This window comes from Hibiscus syriacus, unplaced genomic scaffold (assembly GCF_006381635.1).
Source record: "Hibiscus syriacus cultivar Baekdansim isolate YM2019G1 unplaced genomic scaffold, ASM638163v2 tig00112255_pilon, whole genome shotgun sequence".
Taxonomy (NCBI): domain Eukaryota; kingdom Viridiplantae; phylum Streptophyta; class Magnoliopsida; order Malvales; family Malvaceae; genus Hibiscus; species Hibiscus syriacus.
This window is the reverse complement of record NW_024063285.1, coordinates 122,366-133,476: the sequence shown is the minus strand read 5'-3', so window position 1 is coordinate 133,476 and position 11,111 is coordinate 122,366. Positions and strand designations below refer to the sequence as shown.

The window sequence follows — 11,111 nt, the reverse complement described above, 5'->3', positions numbered from 1 at the left end:
GAATGATGTAAAGGTCCCAATGGGTATACATCAAACATTTCTCGATGTGTCAGTGTTAAAGATCAAAGACTTTATGGTTTAAAGTCATATGATTATCACATATTAATGCAAGATTTACTGCCAATAGCTGTTCGCGGTTGCATGTCGAGTAAGGTGACGTCTTGTATCATTGAACTTTCTAATATAATGAAAGCCATATATGGGAAAGTCTTGATGGTTGAAGAACTTGAAAAACTACAAGATCAAGTCGCCTTGACTTTATGCAACTTGGAGAAGATATTTCCGCCTTCATTCTTCACAATTATGGTGCATCTGCTAATTCATCTTCCTCACGAAGCAAGAGTTGATGGACCAGTTTTCTATCGATGGATGTACCCTATAGAGAGGTGTTAATCGAATGATACGTTTCAAATTACTATTGATTATACATTTTAATAAAATGTATTTACGTACTATATTGTTTTGTGTATAGGTTCTTGGGCAAGTTGAAGTCTTACTATCGTAATAAGCTTATCCAGAAGGATCAATTGCTGAAGGGTATTTGGCAGAGGAATGTATGACATTTTGCTATAGATATTTGGAAGATGTTGAAACAATATGGAATAGACCAAATCGAAATGATGTGTTAAGTACTAACGACTTACCTCAACATTATTTGTTTGGAAGTTATGGTCAACCATTACGGAAAGTTGAAATTGCACACTTAGATGACACGTCATGGGTACAAGCACACCGATATGTTTTTTTCCATCACGATTCAATAGATCTCTTTCGTACGTAAGTATTTTGGACTCAATCCTAATGAAATCTCTTAATCTTTTTTATGTTAAATCATTTTTAATGACATAATATACTTTATAGTGAGTTTAAAGAAGTGTTGAGATCTTGTGCACACTCCCGAAGATTACATCAGTGAGAGATACATAAGTTATTCACATAAACTTTTCATGAATGATTCACGACACTGCATAAATCTGGCCAACAAGATTTCGATCTTTTAACTCGAACCAATTTAATGGTGTTCGGTATTTTCTCTCATATAAAGCTTCATATGGAGCCATCTTGATGCTCGTTTGATAGTTGTTGTAGGTAAATTCTGCTAAAGGAAAATACTTTTCCCATGATCCCTTGAACTCAATTATACATGATCTTAGCATATCTTCCAATATCTGAATAGTATGCTCTGATTGTCCATCCGTCTGTGGATGAAATGTCGTACTAAAATTCAATTGAGTACCCAATGCTTTATGCAAAGAATTCCAAAATCTTGAAGTGAACCTTGGATCCCTGTCAGATATGATTGATACTGGAACTCCATGTAGCAAAAATATCTCCTTGATATACAACTCTGCATATTTATCCAAGGTATAGTCCATTCGCACCAGAATGAAATGTGTCGGTTTAGTTAACCGGTCAACTATCACCCAAATAGAATCCTTCTTATTTAATGTCAATGGTAGTCCTATAACAAAATCCATAGTAACTCTCTCCCACTTCCATTCTGGAATAGAAATTGGTTGTAACAATCCCGAAGGCACCTGATATTTAGTTTTCACTTGTTGACACGTTAGACATATAGCAACAAACTCAGAACTGGCTCTTTTCATACCTGGCCACCAAAATCAACTCTTTACATCATGATACATCTTGCTTCCACCTGGATGCATAGTCAGTGGACTATAATGTGCCTCAGAAAGAATATCTTTCTTCAACTCATCATCATGTGGAATACAGTTTTTTCCTCGGTAATACTGACGTCCATCTAACTTGACTTCAAAGTCTTTAGTCTCACATTTTTCCACTAGTGAAATCTTTTCCAAGCATCTTCCATCTTTCCTTTGTAGCTCTATTATTCTATCTAAAAGCATCGGCTTTATTTTTAATTCAGCCAACAGTGCGCCATTTTCTTTCAACAATAGTCGCACATCCATAGCTCGTAAAGCTGCAAAAGTTTTCCGACTAAGTGCATATGCTACAACATTTGGTTTACCTGGATGATAATCAATGATCAAATCATAATCCTTTAAAAGTTTTATCCATCTTCTCTGTCTCAAATTGAGCTCTTTCTGAGTCAACAGGTATTTCAAACTCTTATGATCCGTGTAGATGTGGCATCTCTCACCATACAAATAATGACGCCAAATCTTTAAAGAAAAAACTACCGCTGCTAACTCAAGATCATGAGTAGGATAATTCCTCTCGTGCATCTTTAATTTTCAAGAAGCATAGGCTACCACCTTACCTTCTTGCATAAGTATACAACCCAAACTATTATGAGATGCATCACTATACACCACATACTCTTTGCCCGATTCTGGTTGTACCAATACTGGTGTTTCCGTTAAAATCTTCTTTAGAGCTTCAAAACTCTCTTGACATTTCTCAGTCCAAGTAAATGAAACATCCTTTCGCAAAAACTTGGTCAAAGGAGAAACAATTATCGAAAAGTTTTTCACAAACCTTCGATAATAACCAGCAAGTCCCAAAAAACTTCGGACCATTGTAACATTCTTTGGAGGTTTCCACTCCAATATTGCTTGAACTTTATTTGGATCAACTCTTATGCCTTCTACCGAGACAACATGACCAAGAAAAGTAACTTCTGATAGCCAAAACTCACACTTTGACAGTTAGGCATATAACTTTTTATCCTTAAGTATTTTGAGCACAGTACGAATATGAACATCATGTTCTATCTTTGTCTTCTAGTATACCAGAATATCATCAATAAAGACCACCACAAATTGATCTAAATAAGGTTGAAATACTCGATTCATCAAATCCATGAATGCTGCTGGAGCATTTGTCAACCCAAACGGCATTACTACGAACTCGTAGTGTCCATACCGTGTTCTGAAAGCTGTTTTTGGAACATCTTTCTCTTTAATCTTTAACTGGTGATATCCCGATCTAAGATCAATCTTAGAGAAAACAACTGCTCCCTTAAGTTGATCAAAAAAGTCATCAATCCTCGGAAGAGGATACTTGTTCTTAATAGTCACCTTGTTCAAATGTCGATAATCTATAAACAAACGCAATGATCCATCTTTCTTTTTCACGAACAAAACCGGTGCACCCCAAGGTGAAATACTTGGTCTTATAAATCCTCGATCTAGCAACTCTTGCAATTGGGCCTTTGATTCCCTTAACTCTGTCGGGGCCATTCGATAAGGAGCCAACGAAATAGGTGTTGTACCTGGGAATACGTCAATCCAAAAATCCACCTCTTTATTTGGAGGTGATACATGTAGCTCATTCAGAAACACCTCTGGATACTCTCGTACAGTTCGAATCCTTCCAACTTAACTTCAGCAGTTCTCATATCCAACACATTTGCTAAAATTGCTTGACATCCCCGTGAAAATAATTTCTTAGCAGTAAAGGCTGAAATCACATTGGATAAGGGATTTACCCTTTCTCCAATAAATATTATCTCTGAACCTGTTGTATCTTTTAAAAACAATCTCTTCAAACGATAATCTACCCAACCATAGTAGGAAGATAGCCAATCCATGCCTAAGATTTTCCCGAATTCCTCAAAAGGCAATTCTAATAGATTTGCAGGAAATTCTACTCTCTGTATCTTTATCGGACATTTATTACAAATCCGACTAATTTTTGCACTATGGCCCAATGGATTGATTGCCGCTAAACCTCAACACCTATTGCGGCATTTTTAGGACAAACGCCGCTAAATATCAAATCCTATTGCGGCATTTGTTGTAAAAATACCGCTATATATCGTTATATATATTGCGCCATTTTTTGACCCCAAATGTCGCGAACTTTAGCGGCACTTTTTGCGACGTTTGTAATATCGTCGCAGGTGTTTTTAGCGGTGCTAAAAAAACGCCACTATAGGTTACAAAAACGCTTCAAAAAACCATTTTTTCTGTAGTGTGATCGGCGGTTTACCTCGGGGTATTGCATCTATTTTGGAGGTAATCTCATTTCCTGGAGTTCTTAAAAGAAACAAGTTGTTGCACGTTTCACTACCGAGGCTGAGTATCAGAGTATTGCCTCATTTGCTGCTGATCTGGTGTGGGTCAAGTCTTTGCTCAAGGAGTTCCATGTGGTTTCACATGGTCGGACAACTTTGTGGTGTGACAACTCCAGCGTAGTGGCTGTTTGTGCTAATTCAGTTCTCCATTTCAAGTTCAAGCATGTTAAGCTTGACTTATTTTTTTGTTCGAGAGATGGTTGCAGCCGGTAAGTTACAGGTGCATGAAGTTCTAGCGTATGAACAGGTGGATGATGTTTTAACCAAGCCTCTCTCATCTCCTCTATTTTTGAAGCATCGTCAAAAACTGCTGGTTGCTCAACTTCCAGCTTTGAGCTCATGATGAAGATTAGAAGGTTGGTAAAGAATGGGGAATGTTGAGGTTCAGCATTACGTGTAGAAGTTTGGTGAGTATAATTGTTATAGCCTGCTGTGAGGCTTCTGTTGTGCATGCAGTTATAAGTTTGTTAATGTTCTGTTATGCATGAATTTACACGTCAGTCCTTTTCAGCTATTATAAATAACTACACTTGTAAAGGTTTTGGTACAGCTTTTAATAAAAAGGTTTAGAGAGCCTTTTATCTCTCGTTTCTTTATCTTTCTTATTTAGATAGCTTCACTGCTATCTTATCAGGGAGTAGCATTTTAGATTTGGTTCTCTAAATATTTGATCATGATTTTCATCCTAATTGATATTATAATATTTGAAAGAAAATTTGAACATGTTTATACTTATATTATTGTTCCATCCATAGGTGAAGATAAATCTAAATAATATATATATATATAGGATTCTTAACAAAAGACAAAGAAAAAGAAAGTAGTAGTAACAAAGTCGGTCTCCAAACTCCAATGTCATCTAATATAACTGTTTCTTAGAAGAAACATTTCGTTTTCGGATCTATCGATTTGACAACATTTAAAGATGTATTTTCTTAGGGAAAATGAATATAAATACCAACACAACAATCAATTACGATTCGTCAGTCTCTAAATTTCATGAGTCAGATCAAAACAAGATTGCCGTATAAGATACAAAAACTAATATATAATGATGTATTAGCAAAGATATTGAATTAAAGCTGGAAGCTTAATCAGAGACAGCAATGCATAGTGGCTAGGAGGCTTTCATCGTCATTTTGGCCGATGCTCGGCATTTCAAGCTAGCTTGGAATGATGGTTTCCAAGATATTGAAGTGGAGCTTGATAACCAGGAGGTCGTGGATACGCTCAACGCCAATCCACACATACACGAGACTTCACTCATCCGAAGGATTCGAAAGCTACTTCAAAACCGATGGAAGGTAAAACTTTCCTATGTGCGACAAGAAGGAAATGCTGCGGCCAAGGCTATAGCTCACCTTGAAGGGAATGCTGGACTGGGGTTCACGACGCTGCATGAATGCCTATTGCAGTGCGGCATATTCTTAATATGGACAAAGCAGGCTGAGTAGAATTGTCCCTACATTGATTTGACAGTGTTTTATTGTTAAAAAAACAAAAGATATTGAATAATCTTTTTGAGTGTGCCCTAATATAACTTCTGTAAATTCAATTTATTTTCTTATTAAACTTTAAAAAAAAACCAAGAATAAAAGGAATTTCTTGGGCCACATCCACTAAAGAACTCGATTTGAAAAATCTTCTACCTATGTTGTATATGTATCCACTTTTAAAACTGGTAAGATTCTTAGTTTTATTGTGAATATAATAAATAATAATCTTTATATATATATATATATATTATATTAATATTTGAAAATAAGATATTATTAAAATTTATTATAAAAAACTCTCTTAATCTAATTTATTTTATTATTAAAAATTACATAATAACTTAATTATTATTTTTTGACCCAAAAGTGTTTTCTTTTCCTCGTATTGTGTTAGCCCAAGGAATAAGCAGAAGCCAAAGCCTATGATAGGTCATTTTGGCAGCCCAATCACAGTTTCAGCCGACAATTGTTTACTGTTGAGATCGAATACTTGGTTTAGTAGTATGTAAGTTTAAATCTTGATAATTATTTTAAAAATATAATAATTTTCTACTTAATTAAAATAATTGTTTGGTATCGAATATGATCACTAAGATAAATGATATTAGTAATAGTTTTGAAGATTGTTACGAATGTTTTAGTGGAAATTGGAACAAATTAAAGTTTAAGCATCCATCAACATACTGTATACTATAATATAAAAAGGGTGGAAAGTATTGTGATAATTGGGCATAAGAAAATAAGAAATAAAAGAAACCCCCCACTACTTGCATGATTGAATTCCCATCCAATCCACACGTCTCCTATTCAATGCCTATTTTCTTTTTTTCTAACTAAATAATGTCCAATATACGGAATCCTGCACCGTCTTTTGTTTAAGAGCAACTACCCAATCTCCTTGTTTCGAGACTATTTTCGATTATATTTTCCATGGCCGGTTGCATGAGTGGTGGGGACCTAAGATGATTCGAGGATCAAGGCTGGTGACACATCGTTGATGTTGTGGCTATGATTGTGATCTGCTTCATATGTTACAATCAGCATCGTTGGATCATCTAGAGCTCTCTCTACATGTTTCCTTGCAGGACAACCTCTGACGCTGCTGCACTTGTAATAGTCCCTGTAAATTGTCCAAAAAACGAGTTAGGCCGGCTCGCACAGCCTTTACAAGTGAATTCACTCCGTAGGCATAAAAGTCAATGGCACTTGCGGTTGATAACAAAAGGATGTTAAATGCAGATTTGAATTTGTTGTGTTTTTGGGGCATTTGGTCAAACAGGTAACGGGTGAAATAACTATTAAAAGAACCCCACAAGAAAACATAAATGGTAAGAAGTTTTGATCGGTTGATTGAAGACGGCAGGAGCAAAGTACTAATCTTTACGAACCTTGGATGAGGGGAACCCTTGACAGGTATATCGGCTATCTTGTTGCTAATCGCAGCAACTCTGATGACCTTCTTCACTCCTGATTTCCTAATGAAAATTGAATCATAAGGTTCAGACTTGGGAATCAAATCAATTAAACGATTCAAATTGTAGCTATGACCCAGAAAAAAGAATCTGAGAAAACCAACATTTTCTTGGAGCAATGGCAACGGCCAGAGGATGAACCACAGTTAAGAGCAGCAGCATCCAATGAATTACCCTTCCTTTTCAAACAGCAGGGGCTCAAATGAGCACCAGTCTTTGCTCTCAAATGAGCACTGCTTTTGTGATGGGGGCGATTTGGAGGCAAAGGAGGCAAACTACAGCTTGGGGTCGAACAAAAAGGCTTGAAAGCCGACTCTTGATATTTGGTTACTTGAAAATGAGACCCAGACTCTTGAATCTTGTATACAGCTTGTTGTGAATCTTGTTTTTGGTGAGCAACAGGGGCTCGTCTAAATCGAGCATGGCCGATTCTCGGTCGACCCAGTAATGAAATAACCTCTCTGAAAGAGTTAACAGTCTTATCTGTAACAGCTTGGATATCCATGGCCGACTCTGAAGGAGAAAAGGTTTTCAAAGGAACATCTTGATCGAAAAGCTGCTGACTTTTAGACATCATATTTATCAATTCTTCAACACCTTGAATCCCAGAATTTGTAGCTTCTTTCAAGGCAGTTTCCACCATTTTCCCGGCAGAGTCACCATCGCCAGCACCACCGTATACCATCATCAATTCAACAGTCATCTCTGTTTAACAAACAAAAAGCCCCAAACCCCAACAAATTTGATAACTCGAAGAAGAACCTGAAGCAGTTTTCTAGATTTATAGAGAAACAAAAACCTGATATCAAATAAGTGGGGAAATTAATTGAAATAATGTCAAAAGGATGAAATAGATAAAAGAAAGAAAGAAAAACTCAAAGGAGCAGAGGGTCAAACTAAACGCTTTATGTAGTTCTGTTACATATATACCCAATCAGCGCATCCCACGTATTGAATAAATTGTCAGCGCATTGAACCAGTCTCTTTTAAAGGGATATTTCTGCCCTCGGCCTAATTTAGGCTAAAAAAACACAACCGAAAATATTAAATTTATTGAGTGTAATATAAAATATTAGTTTTTTAATATTTGTATAATTTAAAATGTTAATTTTTTAATATTTTTAATTAAAATTAAAAATATTACGACATTTTAGTTACTAATTAAAAATATTAATAGAAAACATTTTAACTTGTGCAAATATTAAAAAACTAACATTTTAAATTTCACCCAATCAAAAATATTAAAATCCTTTTAGAATTTTCAATTGTAAATTTACTTAACCTTAATTACACTATCGTTCTTTAAAAGGGATAAACAACCGTTGGATGGGATGCGTAACCGGATAATAAGGGGAATTTCAATTTGGTTGGAGACAGTGAAGCAGCAGAGTTGACTTTAAAACCTTTAAATGACAAAACAAAGTCAATGGTGGGACCCGCTTTTATCTGAAACAAGAAAATAGTCGTATGGGATTCTTAGGGGGGCCCAACACTGCCGTTTAATTTAAGATTAAATGAATATTTATAAGATTTGTTATGATTGGTCTCTCTTCTACTCATCATCATTTCTTACCTGATATGACTTGCAGCTGGGCTTTCAAAAATAAAATATGTCAAGTTTTAGAATTAAACTCAAGTTAACGTTGACTTACACATGGATTAGAAAATGATTTAAATTAAAAAATAAATATTAATCTCTTTTATTATTAAAGAATATAATAATAATAATAATAATTTAATTTTAATTCAATCAATATAATTATTATTACAACACTTATAAGGATATAGATTCAAAATCTTTAATTCGAATTAGTATAATTCAAAATCTCTGTGCATCATTCTCTTCATGTTCCCTTTTTTAAATTTAGATGAGACTTACGTTTCTGTCTATATACAGAGATTTTTACGCAGAGATTTATTTGTAGGGATTACTTCTCATTGCAGACGCGCATATTAAGACTGCATATGAATACTGTCCAACTATGTATTTATTTATTTATTTATTTATTTATACATGCATTGTATTTTATCTTTATTTTAATTTTCTGACTGCCGGAGGTCTTCCACGGAAGCTGCTCTCTACCTCGCATTGGGGGCAGCCTACTACCCTACCTCTCCCTTACTCCATTGCATATGGAAATAGGGTTTTGTTGTTTTTGTTGTTATTTTAACACTATAAGAGTATAGATTCAAGATTTTATGAGATTAAAATTTGGGATGATGTCAGGAATTTGCACCCTAAGAGCCTCAAATTGGCTTATTTATAGTGGGCCGGGAACAAAGTCTATTGGGCTCAAATAAATCTTTTTTTATTAATGTTAGGGTTTTAAACATGACATATAAGCCTAAAGTAGAGATGGCCTAGGGCCTTGACCCCAAGATTCAGGGTGAGCATACAGTCGAGTCAAGTCGAATTAAGTCAAAAAAATTTAAGTTATTCGAGTTGACGAATCACATTTTATAATTCAAATCTAACTTGAAATATTTTCAAGTCGAGTCGAGTTATTTGAGTTTCTATACAAATTTTATTATAATTATTTTTAGTATTATGGTAAGGAATAATTCTAATTTGAATTAATATTCATATTCTTTATTCGAGTCGAGTTTCTATAATTACCATTTGAACCAACATTGGTTGGTATATATATATATATATTCATATTCTTTAATAAAACATAATATTATTTTATTCTCTAGTAGGGATGGCAAACATGTATAATTTTGTGGATTCTGCACTGTACCAACTCTAATTGGGGCGGGGATGGGTATAACTTTAGTGGGTAATGGGTGGATGTGGATTTAGAAAGTGGTACCCATCGCAGATAGTGGGCGGGTGATGAGTTTGAGACCTTACCCGCCCCGCATCCGCCCGCCCACTAAATACCTATTAAATTTTGGACCATTGTGAATTTAGGTATAATTTTAGGGTTTGTCATTTATGTGTGCCAAAGAACAAAAATATTATGTGTTTGTCATTTATGTTTCTAGTCGTGAAGGCAGAACTACTGTAAGAGTTTATCACATCAAGACTGATGATGACAGAGATGCTCCTGATATTATAGCAGGTACCTTTTATCTCTTTGATGAACCAGTTTTTGTATTGATTGATCCTGGATCTAAATATTCGTATATAAGTACAAAACTGGTAAGAGATAGGGGAATCATTTTAGAACCTATTTCTAGTGATATTGTGGCAATCAATCCATTGGGCCATAGTGTGAAAATTAGTCGAATTCGTAATGAATGTCCGATAAAGATACAGGGAGTAGAATTTCCTACAAATCTATTAGAATTGCCTTTTGAGGAATTCGGGATAATATTTGGCATGGATTGGCTATCTTCCTACTATGGTTGGGTAGATTGTTGTTTGAAGAGATTGTTTTTAAAAGATACAACGAGTTCATAGATAATATTTGTTGGAGAAAGGGTAAATCCCTTATCCAATGTGATTTCAGCCTTTACTGCTAAAAATTGTTGTCACAGGGATGTCAAGCAATTTTAGCAAATGTGTAGGATACGAGAACTGCTGAAGTTGTACGAGAGTATCCAGAGGTGTTTCTGAATGAGCTACCTGGATTACCTCCAAATAGAGAGGTGGAGTTTGGGATTGACGTATTCCCAGGTACAACGCCTATTTCGATGGCTCCTTATCGAATGGCCCCGACAAAGTTAAGGGAATTAAAGGCCCAATTGGAAGAGCTGCTAGATCGAGGATTTATAAGACCGAGTATTTCACCTTGGGGTGCACCGATTTTGTTCGTGAAAAAGAAAGATGGATCAATGCGTTTGTGTATAGATTATCGATAGTTGAACAATGTGACTATTAAGAACAAGTATCCTCTTTCGAGGATTGATGACTTGTTTGATCAACTTAAGGGATCAACTGTTTTCTCTAAGATTGATCTTAGATCGGGATATCACCAGTTAAAGATTAAAGAGGAAGATGTTCCAAAAATAACTTTTAGAACACGGTATGGACACTATGAGTTCGTAGTAATGTCATTTGGTTGACAAATGCTCCAACATCATTCATGGATTTGATTAATCGAGTATTTCAACCTTATTTAGATCAATTTGTGGAGGTCTTTATTGATGATATTCTGGTATACTCGAAGACAAAGATAGAACATGATGTTCATCTTC

General features: G+C 35.3%; 1 protein-coding gene across 2 annotated transcripts; it reads right to left on the bottom strand.

The window, feature by feature from the left end:
• Positions 1–6,413: 6,413 nt before the first annotated feature.
• LOC120176810 (probable WRKY transcription factor 7) lies at positions 6,414–7,734 on the bottom strand. Of its 2 annotated transcripts, XM_039183140.1 has the most exons (4): positions 7,315–7,725; positions 7,073–7,278; positions 6,885–6,971; positions 6,414–6,616 (listed from the first exon to the last, which is right to left on the bottom strand). In XM_039183140.1, exons 1-4 carry the CDS (start codon positions 7,669–7,671, stop codon positions 6,454–6,456), a joined length of 813 nt encoding a protein of 270 aa, XP_039039071.1. In that variant the 5' UTR covers positions 7,672–7,725; the 3' UTR covers positions 6,414–6,453. The 2 variants fall into 2 exon arrangements, with proteins under 2 accessions (XP_039039071.1, XP_039039070.1); XM_039183139.1 differs by having other exon boundaries at positions 7,073–7,734.
• Positions 7,735–11,111: the final 3,377 nt, after the last annotated feature.

Bases quoted from the DNA above. Each gene is read 5' to 3' on its own strand.
- LOC120176810 (XM_039183139.1), bottom strand. From the start codon at position 7,671: ATGACTGTTGAATTGATGATGGTATACGGTGGTGCTGGCGATGGTGAC. The intron at 6,972-7,072 runs GTTGGTTTTCTC...AATTTTCATTAG, and splicing joins TGCCATTGCTCCAAGAAAAT to GAAATCAGGAGTGAAGAAGG. The intron at 6,617-6,884 runs GTTCGTAAAGAT...GACAATTTACAG, and splicing joins AAGGGTTCCCCTCATCCAAG to GGACTATTACAAGTGCAGCA.